This window comes from Pseudorasbora parva, chromosome 11, assembly GCF_024679245.1.
Source record: "Pseudorasbora parva isolate DD20220531a chromosome 11, ASM2467924v1, whole genome shotgun sequence".
In the NCBI taxonomy this organism is placed as follows: domain Eukaryota; kingdom Metazoa; phylum Chordata; class Actinopteri; order Cypriniformes; family Gobionidae; genus Pseudorasbora; species Pseudorasbora parva.
This window is the reverse complement of record NC_090182.1, coordinates 8,295,382-8,316,131: the sequence shown is the minus strand read 5'-3', so window position 1 is coordinate 8,316,131 and position 20,750 is coordinate 8,295,382. Positions and strand designations below refer to the sequence as shown.

General features: G+C 37.4%; 1 protein-coding gene across 25 annotated transcripts in view; it reads left to right on the top strand.

The window, feature by feature from the left end:
- Positions 1–19,349, top strand: part of LOC137092613 (protocadherin gamma-A11-like) — a 199,688-nt gene extending 180,339 nt beyond the window's left edge. For all 25 annotated transcript variants that reach the window (XM_067456940.1, XM_067456936.1, XM_067456935.1 and 22 more), the window contains exons 2-4: positions 9,118–9,176; positions 14,902–14,999; positions 17,233–19,349. In XM_067456940.1, coding sequence (XP_067313041.1) covers positions 9,118–9,176; positions 14,902–14,999; positions 17,233–17,498 — 423 coding nt within the window. In that variant the 3' untranslated portion in view covers positions 17,499–19,349. The remainder of the gene's footprint in view (positions 1–9,117; positions 9,177–14,901; positions 15,000–17,232) is intronic.
- Positions 19,350–20,750: the final 1,401 nt, after the last annotated feature.

Sequence of the window (20,750 nt, the reverse complement as noted above, 5' to 3'; positions counted from 1 at the left end):
GTGCAGTTTTTATGTTTTAGCAACTGGCTTCCAAAAACTCCAATAGACCGGCTGGGTGTGAGTCCTGTGACTATACAGGAAGAGGGAGGAAGAACAGAGGAAAAGTGGGAACACAAGGGAAAAGAGTGCAGATATATTAAGAACAAAAAGCAAAGCATTTAGCAAAAGTCTGGATGGTGTCAGACGAGAAGGGAGGAGAAAACTGAGACGCGGTAAGGAGAGAGGCTTAGAGAGTATCAGAATAACATGAGCTTTGGGATTTTAGAGTTGGAAACATGGTTGTCAGAGGGAAAACAAGATTTAGATTAGTGGTAAAAAAACAAAACACTTAAGGACCCATATTTTACATCGGACATCAAGTGGAGATGCTTGTGCCAAAGTTGTTTATCGTACAAAACGAAACAAAAATGTCTCTCTCCTGGTTCTCAAATAATGAGTCACGGACGGCAGGGAAAAACAATGCTATTTGTGAGTAATAACTAATCTCATATAACCAAACCATACATGGCCATATGAGATTAGCTGCATTTTATTATGTGCAATTAGCATTGTTTTTTTCTCTGCTGTCCGCGAGCCATCTGTTAAGAACCACTGGTTTAGGTGGAAGACGTGAAGCAAACAGAAATATAGAGCAGACATTAAAGAATATACAGAACAGAAGCTCTGAAGCAAAGTTGAAGAGACATGGACAACAGATGGACAGGAAGAAGAACAGACCGACTGATAGAATTGAGGTTTTGGATGGGGGAAGGAAAAGGCGGGAATATGACGGATGGAGAGAGAGAAAGAGGAAGTAGGTAGTGGAAGAAAGAGGTGGCGGAATAACAGGATTCCAGAGGTCATTCATTGACCCCTGACTTCCTGTTGTGCTGAACTCATGTTATTGATTCCTCACGTCTAAATCATGTGACCTACTTTGTGCGTGTGAGTGAGTCACATCTGGGCCATCCCGTAGGCAGCTGCGATTCACGATTCTCATTTCCATGAGCTCTTGTGTAGGAACTGTCAGTTTATATTCGCAAGTTTCTCTGAGGCATGTGAAGTGGTTATTTGTAGAGTTTGGGGCAAGTGTTATATGAGTTTGCTGTTTGTTGAAACTGAATTCCTCTATAATCTCCTGTGTTTATGTCTATAGAGGGATGAGCATGAGAAAGGGAGATTTTCCTCTTTCTTTCTTTCTCCCATTCTCTCCATCCTGGATGTAATGTCCCATCGCTAAGTCTCTTGGGAGTCATTTTGTCTCTTGGGTCGCTGGGCTGCCATCTGGCTCTGCTATCATGACACGTGCTCTGTGTGTGTGTGTGTGTGTGTGTGTGTGTGTGTGTGTGTGTGTGTGGGGGGTCCTGGTCCACAGTAGATTCTGGACACGCAATTATAATTTTGGCAATCCTGGTTTCTCCTCTTCTTGATTTCTTACCTTTTATTTTTTTAACCCTGTTAAAAAAATCACCTTTTAAACTTTTTTTCTCCTTTGCCTTCTTTCTTTTTTAAACTTTTTTTTAGGGTTAAAGCTGCACTATGTGGTATTTTTGCAGTAAAATATCCAAAAACCACTAGGCCGGTGTTATATATTTTGTTCAGTTGAGTACCTGCAATATCCCAAATGTTTCCAACTATTTGTAAATTGTGAGAAAATTGCTATTTTAACAACGGACAGGGACGTTTCAGCATAGCGTTTGAGGGAGTCGCCTGTCAATTGCGTCATATCTGCGCTACCCTCGGTTTCGGCTTTTATTTGGCAGGAGCGCTTTACTCTTAGCAGTGTGAACAAGTGAACGCACGGAGTAACGTCATAACATCATTTTAAACACACTTAAATGTATCTAATATGATAAACAGAGCTGCATTACCTCAAAATCATAACCGGAAGAGCGGATCTGTGCAGGCGCCCGGCGACTGTGTCCCGTCCCGTCATGATAAAAGTCCCGGTATTCGCGAGGCGGGTATTTGTTTAGCAATCGCTCCAGCAGCTGTGCTCAGGTCTACAACACTCGGTCCTGCTCTGCTTTACTACAGTAACGTTAATAACCGCATGCATGAACGTGATTTCTGCCACCTTTATGCCATAGTGCACCTTTAATCTTACACAACCTGTCATGAATGTATATTGATGATAAAATGACTTGCATGTCATGCCAATTAAGCACAGTTTACTCCCAATTCCCATTACTTTAAAGCAAAATATAATATAATAAAATAAAATATTGAATAAGAATAGGAACATACAAATACTTGCGACAATTAAGCTGTTTACTCATAACTGTAAAACAAATAAAATGTTGATTACAAATATTAACGAGAATCATCATTAAAATAAATGTTAAAAAAAATAAACTTAAAAGTAAAATAGCCTTAACTGTGAAAATCATCTAAGATGTTCCTAGAAATTGACTTTATCCTTTATCTTTACCTGGCTTTTAGTTAAATATACAGTGTGTCCCAGACATATTTCTGTGAGATTCATCTGTTTATATGCTGATGTTTATGTAAAACCCCCAATTTAATACATGCCTGGCAGGTTTATGAGACAAATTAGTGGGAAAGGCTCCAATCTTCTGTCCAACATCTGGAGATTTGTTACTTTCTGGATTTGTTGACCTTTTGCGGTCATGTTATGGCTGTAAACATATTTCATGACTTTAAAGATCTGTCCATGTTTTCAGATGAACCCATTTCACTTTGATCTCTTTGATCGTGTTGCCGTTTCTTTTCTCTGAAGCTCTTGTAGTGTCCTACTTTTAATCTTTTTTTTTAGCTGTGACCATCCTGCTTGGTATAATCAGTATCAATCTGAATTTATTTGTGCAAATCTCACAATCATAATGCCAGGCAGTAGTTTACTAATCAGAAGAGTCGTTAATTAATTAGTGTCAATGTTTCTAGTTACATGCATCTGCCCTTCTGTTTTGAGTGATAATGTGTGTACAGTTTATACAGAGAGCGGCGTGTTACTCCTGCAGAGTGTTTATAAGATATACAAAGAAAAGTAGATCTTTACGGAATCAGGTACCTTCCTGTTCAGGGTTTAAAATACGGTGAGGATGTTTCTCTATTGTGTGGTCAGGATGTATGTCACACAGAGGTTTTCCTTGTGATTTATGAGGAAGGATGTCTTGGATAAATCTAGTTTATTAATTCACAGGATCCCTCAGATTTGATATACTGATGCAGATGCTGTTCGTGTGTGTGCGCACCAGATGTAAAGCTACAGATTAAGGCCAAATGTTTGTGAATTATAGTTATAAGAATAAGCAATTCTTCCATGCGGGCTAATATAGTTCCCAATCTCTAAGATTACAATTCAATGTCTTTGTGTGTGTGTGTGTGTGTGTGTGTGTGTGTGTGTGTGTGTGTGTGTGTGTGTGTGTGTGTGTGTGTGTGTGTGTGTGTGTGTGTGTGTGTGTGTGCGTGCGTGCGTGCGTGCGTGCGTGCGTGCGTGCGTGCGTGTGTGTGTGAGCCTGTTTATGTGGTTTATGAGGACACAAATTTGTATAACTACATGGGTATTACACTGGTATTACACTATAAATGTGGTTTATGAGGACATATCAAATGTCCTCATAATTCAAATGGCCTTAAAAACATACTAAATGATGTTTTTTTGAGAAAGTAAAAATGCAGAATGTTTCCTGTGATGGGTAGGTTTAGGGGCAGGGGCAGTGTAAGGGGATAGAAAATACGGTTTGTACAGTATAAAAACCATTACGCCTATGGAGAGTCCCTGTAAACCACATAGACCAACATGTGTGTGTGTGTGTGTGTGTGTGTGTGTGTGTTTTACATAGGTGTGTTTTATCCTGCTTTGCCATGTGTGCAGAGCATTAGGTTTGTTTACCGATGTCACACAGTCCTCTAGGCATAATTAGTGTGTGTGTGTTTGGCAGCATGACATGTCTATTGTGTGTTATTTGTATAAATATTCAGTATGTAAATACCATTATTTAAGAGGACACTACCCACCTTCAACTTTGACTTTGAGTTAATGGCATGGTGATGTTGTGTGACCTCATTCTGATCACCACGGCGATGGTAGCAAATATAAACACTATAAAGAATATTCAGTTCCAAAATGGAACACAGTGAGGTTAGATGGCAACAGTGTAACATACTACTGTTCGATATGTTTATTGTTGAACACTGCATGCTGTTTCAGATTGTAGTTCAAAAATAGTAGGCGATGTGCAGTATACTCATGAGAAACACAGACACCTCATTATGGAAGATTTTGTTTAATTTTATGACATTCCTGCAGGCGGATGTAACTTTCCCGCACACTCGCTCAACACTCTTTCTGCCCTTGCTGAATGAAAGTTTTGTACACATGAGGATATGCAGGAGTCATTACTGTCTGAAGGCTCTGACCCTGAATATGAATAATGTTAAGGTCGCTCTCATTGTTCTGATTAATCTGATGTGCTGGAGTTTATATGTGTACAGAGTGAGGCGAGTCATGTGCTCTGTTTGAGAGGTTTAGGAGTGTGTGTTTATGGCTGCACTTGGTTATACTTCGCAAACAAAACACAAAAAACAAAGCTTAAATTGGACAAAAGCTCATTTTGGGGACATTGAGAGATATAAAGTCAGAATTGTGAGATATAAAGTCAGAATTGAGAGATATAAAGTCAGAATTGAGAAATATAATGTCAGAATTGAGAGATATAAAGTCAGAATTGTGAGATATAAAGTCAGAATTGAGAAATATAAAGTCAGAATTGAGAGATATAATGTCAGAATTGAGAGATATAAAGTCAGAATTGTGAGATATAAAGTCAGAATTGAGAAATATAAAGTCAGAATTGAGAGATATAAAGTCAGAATTGAGAGATATAAAGTCAGAATTAAGAAATATAAAGTCAGAATTGAGAGATATAAAGTCAGAATTGTGAGATATAAAGTCAGAATTGTGAGATATAAAGTCAGAATTGAGTGATATAAAGTCAGAATTGTGAGATATAAAGTCATAATTGTGTGATATAAAGTCATAATTGTGAGATATAAAGTCATAATTGTGTGATATAAAGTCATAATTGTGAGATTTGAAGTCAGACTTACGTGATATAAAGTCAGAATTGTGAGATATAACGTCAGAATTGAGATATAAACTCATAATTGTGTGATATAAAGTCAGAATTGAGAGATATAAAGTCAGAATTGAGAGATATAAAGTCATAATTGTGTGATATAAAGTCAGAATTGAGAGATATAAAGTCAGAATTGTGAGACATAAAGTCAGAATTGTGAGATATAAAGTCAGAATTGTGAAATACAAAGTCACAGTTGTTTGATATAAAATCAGAATTGAGATATAAAGTCATAATTGTGTGATATAAAGTCAGAATTGAGAGATATAAAGTCAGAATTGAGAGATATAAAATCAGAATTGAGAGATATAAAGTCAGAATTGTGAGATATAAAGTCAGAATTGTGAGATATAAAGTCAGAATTGTGAGATATAAAGTCATAATTGAGAGATATAAAGTCAGAATTGTGTGATATAAAGTCAGAATTGAGAGATATAAAGTCAGAATTGAGAGATATAAAGTCATAATTGTGTGATATAAAGTCAGAATTGAGAGATATAAAGTCAGAATTGAGAGATATAAAGTCAGAATTGTGAGATATAAAGTCAGAATTGAGAGATATAAAGTCAGAATTGTGAGATATAAAGTCAGAATTGAGAGATATAAAGTCAGAATTGTGTGATATAAAGTCAGAATTGAGAGATATAAAGTCAGAATTGAGAGATATAAAGTCAGAATTGTGAGATATAAAGTCAGAATTGTGAGACATAAAGTCAGAATTGTGAAATACAAAGTCACAGTTGTTCGATATAAAGTCAGAATTGTGAGATATAAAGTCAGAATTGTGAGACATAAAGTCAGAATTGTGAAATACAAAGTCACAGTTGTTCGATATAAAATCAGAATTGAGAGATATAAAGTCAGAATTGAGAGATATAAAGTCAGAATTGAGAGATATAAAGTCAGAATTGTGAGATATAAAGTCAGAATTGTGAGATATAAAGTCTGAATTGTGAGATATAAAGTCAGAATTGTGTGATATAAAGTCAGAATTGTGAAATACAAAGTCACAGTTGTTCGATATAAAGTCAGAATTGTGAGATATAAAGTCAGAATTGTGAGACATAAAGTCAGAATTGTGAGATATAAAGTCAGAATTGTGAAATACAAAGTCACAGTTGTTCGATATAAAGTCAGAATTGCGAGATATAAAGTCAGAATTGTGAGACATAAAGTCAGAATTGTGAAATACAAAGTCACAGTTGTTCGATATAAAGTCAGAATTGTGAGATATAAAGTCAGAATTGTGAGACATAAAGTCAGAATTGTGAGATATAAAGTCAGAATTGTGAAATACAAAGTCACAGTTGTTCGATATAAAGTCAGAATTGAGATATAAAGTCATAATTGTGTGATATAAAGTCAGAATTGAGAGATATAAAGTCAGAATTGAGAGATATAAAATCAGAATTGAGAGATATAAAGTCAGAATTGAGAGATATAAAGTCAGAATTGAGAGATATAAAGTCAGAATTGAGAGATATAAAGTCAGAATTGTGAGATATAAAGTCAGAATTGTGAGATATAAAGTCTGAATTGTGTGATATAAAGTTATAATTGTGAGATATAAAGTCAGAATTGTGAGATATAAAGTCAGAATTGTGAGATATAAAGTCAGAATTGTGAGATATAAAGTCTGAATTGTGAGATATAAAGTCAGAATTGTGAGATATAAAGTCTGAATTGAGAGATATAAAGTCAGAATTGTGTGATATAAAGTCAGAATTGTGAGATATAAAATCAGAATTGAGAGAGATAAAGTCAGAATTGAGAAATATAAAGTCAGAATTGTGAGATATAAAGTCAGAATTGTGAGATATAAAGTCTGAATTGTGAGATATAAAGTCTGAATTGAGCGATATAACATCAGAATTGAGAGATAAGTCAGAATTGTGAGATATACAGTAAGAATTGCGTGACATAAAGTCAGAATTGTGAGATATAAAGTCAGAATTGTGTGATATAAAGTCTGAATCATTATAATATGCGTACCTGTTATCCAATCGTAGCAGTGGGCGTTTACTTCCAAGTCTTCAATGCTGCTGCATGCCCATAAAAACCATTTCATGAGAGAGGCTCAAAAGCAGGGTAGAAAATAGCCTGTTAATTATACATTATGTTTTTGAATGTAAAACCATGAGATAACTGAATAAAAAAGCCAGGTCATGACCACTTTAAACTAAAAATGAGAAAGTGTATTTCACCTTGAGCCCCTGCCCCTTTGAAAGTGAATTTCCCTTTTCGATCGCACCACATGGGCCTCCGCGTACGCGCGATTTGTATTTACATACAGCCTTATAAACTCATATTGTTTGAAAATATTGATTTACAAAGAAAATAGATATGTTCATTCGGATCATCTGATTTTTGTGTAGGCTAATATACTGGTAGTGTACACATAGTAATTTACTTTAAAATATTTAGCTAGGCCTACTTTATTCTTTCCCCTCCACGACTATCGTTGTTTTCACTTTACTGTAGGGGGCGCTATGCGCATCTTCTAGTCCAGAATCTCCGGATCATCATAGGCGAAGAAGCGGCTGAAAGAAGCTAACGCTAATGTAAAACAACAAACATTCAAAAGCATATAAATCAAAAATGCCAAACGTTACCGAATAAAATGTCGAAAACATAAAGAGGAAAGGACCGTGAAGCTTTGGTGGTGTTGATCATCAAAGTCCTTGATTAAAAGGCAAGTTTCTCAGCATTTTGTTAGAAATGTTTGGGGGGAAAAGTAAGTTAGTAAAATAGTAACTTAAGCTAACGTTACTAGGATGCGTATAAGTTCGCTTGTAGTACAGATGGAGTAAAAATGAGAAACATGGTTGTGCAATTTGTAAGATAGAACATTTGTACTTATGATGTGCACTTAAAGGTTACTACTGTTATATATACTTTTATAACATATAATAATAGATTTTACTAAAAAATAGGCCAATTTAGTTCTAAGCAGTATTGAAATAATAAACTTACTAGTTTACTAATAGTAAATTGATATTAGTATAACTTACTTGCTTTGTAAGGGTGTGCTCCTTTGATATTGTTTGTGTTATATGGTTGGAAAAGGTCTTGGCCTTTGTTTGTTTGGTGTTTCATCATAGAACTCAAATGTGCTGTAAATGCCATTTTATGCTGATGCCATAATTTGACTTTTTAGTGTCTCGTTTTTATGGAGTTCTGATCAACTCTGTCTCTCTTTCTGTATTTTTTCATTTTGGTTTGATTAAATTCTAGAAGTGGGGGGGCTTTTATCCTGGTGTTCTTAAGTATTGCAGTATATATGTATTTTTATTTTGGGGTTTGTGAATTTATAGATATAATATGCAGCGTGAGGCGCGTATGCTGCCCTGAGGATGGAATCACAATGGTCTTTCTGTCTTTGACCCAATTAGTCACAGAGCTTGTTTCTCACTCACTGGAACAATCCTGTATGTGTGTGTGTGTGTTCAAACTGAAATGCTTGAATTCCTGCTCATCCCTGTGGTGTTTCAGATGCACTATAATTATTAATTGCTGTGTGTGTGTGTGTGTGTGTGTGTGTGTGTGTGTGTGTGTGTGTGTGTGTGTGTGTGTGTGTGGTATTTCCTACTTAACTGGAACCAAATGTCCCCACAAGTGTAGTTATACCAGTCTATTTTTTTTACCTTCACATTTTCTGTTTCCAATGAGGTCGAAAAAGCTTCTAAATTATACTGCAGTAGTGATAAAGTTTGTACTGTATAAAAATCATTATGTCTATGTAAAGTCCCCATAAAGTGTGTGTGTGAATAACCATTTAACACCAATCCGTTTCAAATGAAACCTCTATAATTCATAGTGTGACGAAGTGAACAAGTGTCTCGTTCTTGTGGTTTGGTCACATGCTGTGTCCTCAAGGTCATACTGACGGCCATCACCACATGCAGGAAACACACTTACATCATTTTGTCCCCATGGCAACTGCAAGGTCACACAAATACACTCACAACTGAATGGTGAGTCTTTACTTTTCTTTTTATATGTCATTACTCATGTTTTTCCTTTTGTCTCATTACAGCAAAAACCACCCAACGCTGACTGGCGTTTCACACAGAACCAGAGGCCCGGGCCCAGCGGGTGAGTAACACACACACAGATGCAGGCACATTTGAACTAAGATTTGCATTATGTAAATGCACAAAGTCATCCCTTTTCAAAAAACATTTGCATTGAATAAATGGTTAGCACACATTGAGGTGCAGATATATGAAAATATAGAGCAAGAGATGACTTACAGAAATAGATTTGCATGCAGATTTGCTTTTATATAAGAGACATATGTGCACCTGGGAAACGCATACCTCAAGTCGCTACTATGACATTCAAGTCAGAAACATAACTTGGTAGTGTGAGCAATAAACAACCCAAATTACATCTAAATTCAAAATTATGAAAACTATTATTTTCTTATTTTTTACATGGCATCAGACCTAAATGTGAAGCTAACGGTGAAAATGTAATGATTAACACCTTTCGCTACAGACTTGCTTTTGCCCACGGATCTCTATAGATTGCACATATATTGTCTGTAATATATATTGTAACATATATTGTCTTGACACGGCCTAGACATCGCAACATCTAGAATTCAGTTCCCCACTCGTAAATGCACAAACTCGTATACAAAATATCTCTCACTCCACTTGAAAGGCACATAGTTCAAGCTAGTTTTGCATGTATAAATAAGGCAATTACTATGCCATTCCAAACATATCCAGAGAGATTGAGAGAAACAAAAAGAGAACGAAAGTTGCTGTGTGCTGAATCTTAATGTTCTTCTTCTCTTAACAAAATGGCTGCAGTTATTCAAGCACTTACCCCTCCACCCCCAATGCCTCAATCTGCCAAGAGACAGAGAGAGAGGGGCCAGAAAGAGTAAAAGAGGGGGACAGTGAGGTTTATTGCCATGCTAATGCCTGTTATAGTCAATGCATTGTGCTGAAACCGATTGGTACCATTAAGATGCCAAAGGGCTTTGACTATTTCAGTGTGATTGACAGCATCTCATCCAATCAGGTGCTCTCTTGGGGGAGGGGCTGTCACAGGCAGCCAATAGAGTCTCGATTCTCTCGTGCGCCAGTGTTCACGGCGCATCGGTTTCCATAACAGATGTTACACAACACATTCCAGCCTGACAGGACCTAGTTTGAAAGAAGCCATTTGGAAGAAATTAAATCTTTTTGTTTAGTTTAAATTGGCAGTGCTACATATATAGCAGTGGGCCCAAAGACCTGTGTGTTGTTAGCAGGGTTATTATAGTTAACTAAAGCTAAAGCTACCTTTGAAATAAAGTAAATGTTACTTAAACTGACACATTTTTTCTAGGATATACTTGGAAAAACTAGGTAACAAATTGAACTCAGAAAATGCTAATACATTTAAAGAAAAAATCCTTCCTTTCCCCCGAGTAATACACACTTCAGTAGTGTTTGTAAAAAAAAAAAAAAAAAAAAAAAAACATTTTACAGTGTAGTTGCCTAAGCAAAATTTCTCAGTTTTATTTAATTAACCGGTAACCCGATGTACTAAAATAACTAAAAGTACTGAAATAAAAATGAATAAAAACTATTAAAAGACTAATAAAATTGACAAAAACGCATTACTACACCTTTAACTTTGTTCAAAATATATTATTCAAAATATTAATAAAAACTATAATAGTATCTCAGTGATACTAAAACAGCATAATGGTTGTCCGTCCTTCAAGCAATAATTCACCCAAAATATGAAAATGATTTCATCATTTACTAACCCTCAAGCCATCCCAAGTGTATATGACTTTCTTCGTTCAACCGAACATAATCAAGAGTTGTTTGAAATAATATCCTGGCTCTTCCCAGCTTTATAATGGCATTGAATAGTGCCCGAGTTTTTTAAGCTCCATAAAGCGCATCCATCCATCATATAAGTAATCCATACGCCTCCAGCGAGTTAATAAAGCAAGGTTTTTTTTTTTTTTTGCGAAGGGGTTTTTGCCAGAAGTCAGTGATTATATTTAATAAAGTTTTAAATGTGAATATTTTTGTTACAACCCATCGCTTCTCTTCAGAAGGCATTTATTAACACACTGGAGCTGTATGGATTACTTATATGATGTATGGATTACATTTATGGATTACTATGATGTATGGATTACTGTCACAAAGCTTCAAAAACTTGGACACTATTCGGTGCCATTACAAAACTGGCAAGAATATTTATATTTTTTTATGTAACTCTGATCATGTTTGGCTGAAGGGATAAAGTCATATACCCCTAGGATGGCTTGAGGGCGAGTATTTTATGGGATAATTTTAATTTTTTGAGTGAACTATCCCTTTCAGTTAGCTTGTCCTATACCTCATTTCCCGCCAAAAGATCATAGTTAATTTCAATCTTTTTTTCAGTTCCTTCAAGCTCCAGCCCACACATGTAAGATGGACGCCGCCGAGCAGGCTGAGGTATTGAAGCGTAGCTAGCGTCCCTGCTCGTTCCTGTAGGTTTGTCCCAGGATCGTCTGAGCTGAGGTGCTGCATTAGTGTCCAATAGTGACGCTGGGGCCCTCAGGGGCCGTTCTGCTCATAGAATAGAAAGCAGCATGTAGCGTTGTGCCTCGTACATTAGTGTGTGATTCCTTTTGTTGCAGTGCATCCTATGGTTTTGGAACTGTGTAGGGAAAGATGATGATGTAATGTCTTTTGTGTAAACATTTGTAAGGGCTTTTAGGAATGAATAGCTACAAACAATGACATCTTGGACCTGACTCTTGGTTTTTGACAACTCGTGCATTTTGGTCCACAGGAAGTGATTATCCAACCACAGGATGTGATAATGCTGACCACAGGAAGTGTGATGAGACACTGATTATGAAGAAGCGAGGCGTCTTATCTTCACGCCGGTGAACTGTAGCGTTGTGCCAGGATATGCGAGTTGACTCGGTTTACATTGTTCTGTCTATAATGGCGTAGTGGTTAAAGATCTGATCTGGTGGTCTAAAGGGTGCAGGTTTGATCTCAGACGCTCAGCACTGATGACTTCAGATCAGCTCTGGTTCTCATTAGGGTTGTTCACTCTGAAACAGCATCACCCTGTTTTTGCCTCATCTTGGCACTGGGAGTTTATCCCTTTTGAAATGCCTGGCAAAAACAGTGTTCCCTTCTCAAGCCTCTTTCTGCTTTTCATTCTTCCACCAATTATTTCTGTCATTTCTTCCTTCACATACTTTAATAAATTAGATTTGTTGTTCTAGAAGTTTTTATATGTTTCTTTCTTTCTTTCTTTCTTTCTTTCTTTCTTTCTTTCTTTCTTTCTTTCTTTCTTTCTTTCTTTCTTTCTTTCTTTCTTTCTTTCTTTCTTTATGCCTTTCTTTCTTTCTTTCTTTATGCTTTTCTTTATGCTTTTCTTTATGCCTGTCTGTTCTATCTATCTATCTATCTATCTATCTATCTATCTATCTATCTATCTATCTATCTATCTATCTATCTATCTATCTATCTATCTATCTATCTATCTATCTATCTATTTATCTATGTCTGACTGTCCATTCATCCATCCATCCATCATGATCTATCTTTCTTTCCCAGTTTTCCCTGTCTGCGAGCGAGTCTGTCTTCATCCTCTGTTCCCACCCGTCCTGTGGTCGTGTCTTGTATGCAGATGTTGTGCAGTGCCGTTGTGGTTTGCTGTCTGGTGTCTGTGGTGTTAGACTGTTTTACAGCTGCCGGGCTCATATAAGACAGGAAGTGAGACCCCGACTTTCTTTTAAACCCTTTCACAGACAGATGGGCTTTAGCATTAGCATCTCATCCTCTCTTTGTGCTGAAGATGCTTGTTAGTGATTAAAGATTTGGATGACCGTTAGATGCTTTGAGATGGTTTTGTCCTGCTAGATTTTTTTTCCAGCATATTAGGTGTGTATATAATATATCGTGTCACACTATATCGCAATTAAAAAATGCACCAATATGTATCGTGGATAGTGACAATATATATTGTGTGTAGTTCATCCAAAATAAAAATGACTGTAAGAGAAAAAAATTAAGTTTACTGGGTATTAGTGGCAGTACTACATTTAACTACTTTATAATGTTGAATCTCATGTATAATAATGCACTGGGGAATATTTGCGGGTCCTGATAATGCCAAATGTCTTCAAATTCATTATTTTAAATACATCTAGTCAGTGTGTGGCATATTCGTCTAAAATAGTTCTGTATTTTCAGCTTCAGGATCATAATTATTTTTATTCTGGTGATACCAATCACCATTGTCCTGTGCATTGTGTTGCCTATTCATTTCCATCCACAATGTAATACCAAACATAGATTTTAATGAACACTACGTTTTTATTTAACATTTTACCATATCTTGGAGTATCAAAATAATATCATGTTGTGAGTTCAGTATCGTGAAATGTATGGAATCGTGACATGAGGGTATTGTTACAGCCCTACAGCATATGTATTCATTTGAGTTGAACAGAATGAAAGGCTCCAGATGAGTAAATGGGCTGATTATTTAGGTTTGTGTCTTTTATTGTTTGTGTTTATTATTAATAACTTTAATGCCTTTTATCAAGTTTCTGCACAGTTATCATAATTTTGTACAAAGTATACTTTGCATCATGGTAATTCCCCAAGGCAAAAACTGTTTTGTGGCTTATTGGTTTAGTGAGAAGCAGTTGTAAAAGGATTCAGTTGTGATTTCTCTTCAGTCAATGGTGCTGATCACAGAAGCTTTGTGATTTGTGGTGCATTATTGTTTGTGTGTGTTTTTGTTGGGAATAATTTATTCAGCAAGGATGATCAAAAGTTACAGTTAAGACATTTGTAACAATGTATCACAAAAAATAAATCACAGTTTAAATAGAAATATGAAGCATCTTATCTGTTTTCAACACTAATCAGAAATTTTAATTAGAAAGAAACATATTACAACTTTTCATTTCTGAGTGATCATGTGACACCGAAGACAGGAGTAATGATGCTGAAAATCCAGTTTTGATCACAGGAATAAATTACATGTTACAATATATTCACATAGAAAACAGGTCTTTTAAATTGAAATATTTCACAAGATTACTATTTTTACTGTATGTTTGATCAAACAAATGCAGCCTTGGCTAGCAGAAAAGACTTCTTTCACAAACATTAAAAAATCCTGACTCCACTCTTTTGAGCAGTCGTGTATTTCCTGATGTTTGGGAACAGGATGAGGAATCTCCATTATTCCTCTCACACGCAGAGAAAAGAGAACATCCGGACATTTTTATGAGGAACAGCGATTTGTCCTTTGTTCATGCAGTCGCTACTAATTAAGGAAAGTATTTTAAAGCCATCATTTTAATGTTTAATTAACACATTATGTATTGTTTGTGGAGCGTTAATCTTCTAAAGCGTGTGTTAGTGGGGAATTAACGGTGGTAAATTGGAAGTGTATTTGTTGCTTTTCCTGGTTACCGGCAGTAAAGAAAGTTTGTGTGTAATGAGGTGATTTTTAGAGCGATCAGGGCTTTTGTTCACCGTGGATGCAAATTGAAGAAGCCTTTGAAGATCAAGTCGCCACACATGGAAACGTTCAGTGGTTTTGTGTGCGTGTGCTGTAGTTTTCAGCGGCTGTAACCTTCTCGTTCTCCGCTCGTTTTCTTTTTCCACCAGAGTTCCAACATGGTGTAGTTGTAAGTAATGTGGAGGATTGAGTGTGTGTTAAAATGAGGGCACAAAGCACCACACACACACACACAAACACGCTGCAGCTGTTGCTGATAGCAGCATTACAGAACGTCCTCTGTTTTGCTGACTCTTCTTCCTCTTCCTCTCTGCAGGGCTGCTGCCACTCCTGAGGTTGCCGTGGGAACCGGACCCTGGCCCAACCCCCCCACTGAGGCCGAGCAGCTCCAGGCGCTGATGGCCGCCGCTAACGGTGAGAATTTCCCTTTTGCTTTATATTTTAATGCATGAAAGCACATTTACATTCTTCTCATTCTGAGAATGTTAACTTCATTGTTGGCAGTCATTTTCATTATAATCAGATCAAGTTTTGCATAGATTTATCTGATCAATTCGCACACACAGGGACAATTCAGCGGCCGTATCTATATAAGCCACATCAAAGCCTGTGATGCAGCAGCATGACGTCGTCCTCTCACATTTCCCTTTATTTTTACTGCTGCTGCGACTGAATAGAAATAAAGGAAAGTGACTCATTGCACATTTACTTAGTCGCTTTGGTATTTCCTCATCCTTTAGATGACAGCTGCTGTTACATAAATGCTTCAACTAACTTTACAGACCAACTCTAAAGCAGCATATTTTAACACTCTGAGCGCATGGTCGAAAGCGCATGCCACAGGTGCACTTAGGTCCGAATCCACACTTGCTAGATTAACGATGGAAAAATGGTCGAATAGGGATGTACAAATAGGGATTGTCTTAATGAGCCACAAGTGTGTTTTGGGCGTAACGTGCATTACACCAATCAGAGTGTCGTCTCCCATTTCCTTTAAAAGCCTCAACATTTTTGTGGAAACTGAGATGCTGAATAAAAGCACAAAAAAACATAGTGATGTCAAACTTTTGACCTGTAATGTACACCAGCATTTGCAAAAGCAAATTAGAACAGATCGTTTTGGCCAGATTGCAAAGTCATTTACACAGACACGCAAGATGGAATCAAGTGGAATCATGTTATATTTGTTCTGCAAAGACTCTGTGACAGACATTATTGAGTTATTCGGTTCCAGTCAGAGAGCGTGTCAATGTTTCCACTGGTCTGTCCAGTGTTCTGTGATCAGCCAATCAGCAGGTTTCCATTAACACTCAGCATTTGTCACTGTTTGTTTTCTTGGTTAAAGTCTTGTAGAATAAGCTTTGTTGGGTTTAAAATGAGTTTCTGGTTTATTTGAGTTTCTGGTGTTTTTCATGTTATTTATGCAAAGTGACTGCACTGACACTATTGGGTAAGAGTAAAAGTGGATGACGCTATTGGATGACACTTACCAGCAAGCAATAGACATAATTTCGCTGTATCGGTTAACTATAGACCCGATATAGGCCGGCTATGAGTAACCCACTTCTAGGCAAAATAACCTTTAATTTGGTTACATGTCATTTTTGCCTAAATATTTTGAGATGTATGATATTCTGTCATGAAAGTCAACAGTGATTGCAAGGTGTTTGGTTTTATTTCTTTGACATGTTTTAGATGAGTAGTGTATTCTTGGGCTGTGGTCAGACGTCTATTCATTTTTCACTTACAGTCCAAATCTTTCCTTTGTTTGGATGGCTGTTAGACGTTGTCTTTAAATGCCAAATTGCTTGCTGGGTGTTGTCTATGATTTAGCTATAAAGCAGCTCTACGGAATTCATTTCATAATTGATGAACTCTGTTACTGGACTGAATCGTGTCAAAGCTGAACTCACCCGAGCTGAATATGTTCTGTAGGTTCGATTTTGACTGTGGGTGCGTTTACATGCACGTTTTTAACCGATTATGCCTAATAAGCCGACAATGAAAATGGTCATGTAAACGCTGTGTAACCTTTTTTCCTTTTATCGTAGTAAGGTCATAAACGGCGTAAGTATAAACCGATCGGGACAGGTAGTTTTTTGCCTCTTACTTATTTTGCGCGGCATGTAAACGCATTAACCTGCTTTCTGTTGGCTTATTGAAATGCACGTGATAGGTGACAAAAAGGCAAACTTAGAGCAGATTTAAATGCATCCATTCCAGACAGAGCGAGCTAGCGTTTTGCATGAAATAAGGACATATATTACAAACGCATACTCCTTTAAGACCCAGAAAATTGTGAAGATGTGTTCTTCTCATCTCATGCAGCAGAAGAGGTTCAGTCAAATCTCTGCATCTGTATCTGCATGAGGGATATGAGCCTTAAATCTCCCGCTGACACACTGCTTCTTTTTTTTTACATCACAACTGGCGTTACATTTGGAATACTCTGAGTCAGATACGGACATTATTATGTTTGACGTCACTAAAAGGAAATAGCCCGGTTTATTAATAAAGTCATGTAAACGCAGTTTACTTGCGTTATCAGCTTACTGGTGTGCATGTAAACGCACCCATTGATAGTGAACCAATATTGCAATACAGAAATCCTCAGAAAATCACCTAACAGAAAACTCTTTCTCTGCAGAGGTCAGCGAGGCGACCAACACTCTGGCTCCGGGCACCATGGGTCTGAGCACCCGCTACAGCCCTCAGTTCACCCTGCAGCACGTCCCCGATTACAGGCAGAACGTCTACATCCCCGGCAGCACCGCCACCCTGACCTCCAACCAACAGCAACCCCAGCAGGCCCTGCCACCACCGCAGGCCGTCGCCGCCTCCCAACCCGAGCCGCCTAAGGCCGCCCAGACGCCCGCCAGCAAGAAGAAATCCACCAAGAAGGAGAAGAAGTAGAGGCCTGAGGCATGCTAGATACGTAGGGAGTTTAGGGAGGTTGAAATAGCTGGACGACTCCATCCTGTGCTGTTCTGAGGTTTGCTGGAAATCTGTAACTATTTAGAAAAAAATGCGTACACGTAAACCCACTTCTCAGATTTTACACATGCATTATTTTCCTGCTCAAGTACTGTAAAATCATTTGATCCCTTTGAACTTTCAGATGTTTTTCATATTTTAATGCTCACATTTGCCAACTTTATGCAACCTTTAAGTGACACTATATTCCTGCTTATATCTAGCCAATAATGTATTTACCACAGTACCGTGCGTGATCATGTTAAACCATCTGGACAGAAAGAAGAAATGTATTATAACAATCACGTCCTTGTTTAAAGACACAGTGTCCATTGCTTCATTTTCTGACGTGCCCAGTAGGATGATGCAATGCATCATGATTCTTAATGCTTTTTTTTACTGAAATACCACTATGGATTTTTTAAAACGGATTATTTAAGGAGACGCGTTTGTGTAGATCAGGCGATTATAGCTGCATGCTGCTTTTTTTGCGCCGTAGATAATCGGCCTGTCACCTGACGTCTACAACCACCCGTCTGCAACCGTCCCAAGGAGGAGGGGAGCAGATAAACGCTCCTCTTTTTGTGTATTTTCTTTCAAAAATGGATTCCCCTGTGTATCACTGAGCCTAAACGTGAACTGAATGTTTTTGAAGCATTAGTGACGTCCGAGCCATAACGAGAGCGTTGTGAAACCAGTTACCGCAAGTCCACATTGTCCTTCCTTAGTATTAAGTATTTCCAGGTTATCCTGAGGTGTTGATGCTTTTTCAGTGCCGGTTGTAATTAGATGAGTTGGTAATGGTACTCAGTCGCTATGAGTATCTGCTGTTTTGATGGTGACAACCTCCAGGCAATGGGAGCAGCTGACATATGCCAGCAATTTCCTGACGCAAAGGCTGATCTTTCATTTTGGTCATTTGCAACAAGCTCAATGAACAATAGATTTCAATCTGTAAGGATTTAAATTCAGGTTAAGATGCTGTTTTAGAAGGCAACTTGTACTCAGTGAATGTACAGGCAGCACATGTGTAATTCATAAAAGAGTCGCGAGTAGAACTTTTGGAAAGCTGGTGTTGTAGAAGATACTTATGATACAGATAATCCGTCCAAATGCTGATTAAGGTTCACTTTCCCATTGGCATGATGTTTCTTTGTAAATAGAAATCAATCAGCCCTTAAAAACACACCCCTTTTCGGATAATCAGCTCGAAAGGAATGGCTTACTACTGGAATGTCATTTTATTTTTTAAGAAAAAAAAAGATCAAAAATTACAATGGAGGAAAAGGAAAAAAAAAAACGTGACGCTCTGTTACCAATGTAGTTCTTTAGTACTATGAAAGCCAACTAACGCACCTGTAAATAAAGAGTTTAACTTTTACTTACTTATGAAAATTAATAGACACACTCTTAGTTTAGAAGTTGTGATGTTATGCATATATTTTTGTGTTTCTTTTTCCTGTCACGCTTTTCCACATAAAGACACACAAAACGGAGGACGACTAGACCGTATCGCCTCTGTTTATGAAATATGTGGTCTCTGTTGTGCTTACATGTGAGAATGCCTCTTGATGTCTATATGAAGAATCTGAATAGCTCTATTATCTGCGTGTGTGTGTGTGCGCGTGCGTGTCTGCTGATGCTGTAATCCTGCTGTAACATTGCTGATAAGACGCTTTGATTCCCGGCTCCCGTGTGCTACTTGCATTTTATATGCTAATATTTATATTTCGGTTTTATTTTTCTTCTTTTCCTGAACACTGACATTTCAAATAAAAAGTTGTCAAATTATTTGGTTGATTGTTTTCTTTCAGGTGGAGAATCATTGTGAAATAAATGCACAATAACACAGTGAGATAATTGTTTAAAATCAAATGCTCGTGCATTTCCATTAACACTTTACAATAAGGTTTGATTAGTTAATACAAACTGCTTGCACTACTGTCACATTTATTAATCAATGTGTGTTTGTTTCAACAAGTGAGCACAGGTTTCGTCTGAAAGCAAGTCAGTGGTGGAGGGACTGGTGGTGCACAAGTTGTAGATGAAATGTGATTGATGTGAAATATGAGATGTGTAAGGGTTTCACCAAAATGTTGGGTGCAATGCAATACAGTATACAATAGATATGGATGCATTAATCAACATTACTTTTTTCACCACATTTACAAATTAAATACTTTCTGATGTTCACGGAATATTACATACATTCTCTTGCCAAAGCAATTTAAAAAAAACATTAAAAATTGCCATTAAAAATGTAAAAATAGTCTCCTGGGGGGTTGATTTGCCTTAAAGACCAACTGAATGTTACATCAATGTACAACTCAACTTCTGTCTTCTGTTCAATCTTCAACATATTTTCTGGAGCAAAGGCTTGTCCAGTTAACCAGTAATAGCAAATGATTTGGCTCTTGGTCCGGCACTCTGCATTCTCAGTGCTATTTTAGTCAAACTAAGTTAGATGAACCAATCTTCTCTTTCAGGACCAGACACTTTCTTTTTCACAAAGGTTAAATCTCTGCTTCCTTTGCCTAAACTGCATCAGTGTTTTAACAGCTGTGCGATTTTCACCAGGTTTCAAACAGGTGATCCGGGTCAGAACCTTTTGTAGAACAGGTCGACGGTGGTCGGGGTCAGAGGTCAAAGGCCTTTCACGAGAGTTGACCTGATTAAAGTAATGACCAGATTTCAGCCCGACACAATTAACAGATGGCAATAAAAAATACAGCAGAGACAAAAGTGCTTAATTTTCTCTGCCTCTATCATGTAACCCTGGGGAAAGATCACTCTGTTGACCACAAATAGAACACACAAGGAAGCCCATCTGTTCACCCAACACACACACACACACACAGTCTTTTCCACTTCAGCTGGCATTACCATAGAAACCATTTCCCTTTTCAAGGGAGTCCAATGGAAGGAGTGATTAGAATCCAAACGGAGTAAAAAAAAGAGTATAGATGAACAAAACAAACAGACGGGTGGAACAGGGAAGATGTGGAGGAAGGACACTCGAAGTTTCTTCTGAAGGATTATTTAAAATGCTAATCCTCTTTTAACACTACTTGCATAACAAAGTTGATTAAAGAGCCTATAATCTACACTGTATGACTCTTCAATTCGAATGTATTTATCTGGCATGACATCATGACACACTGAGCCTTCAAATGAAACGGCCTGGTTATCTTA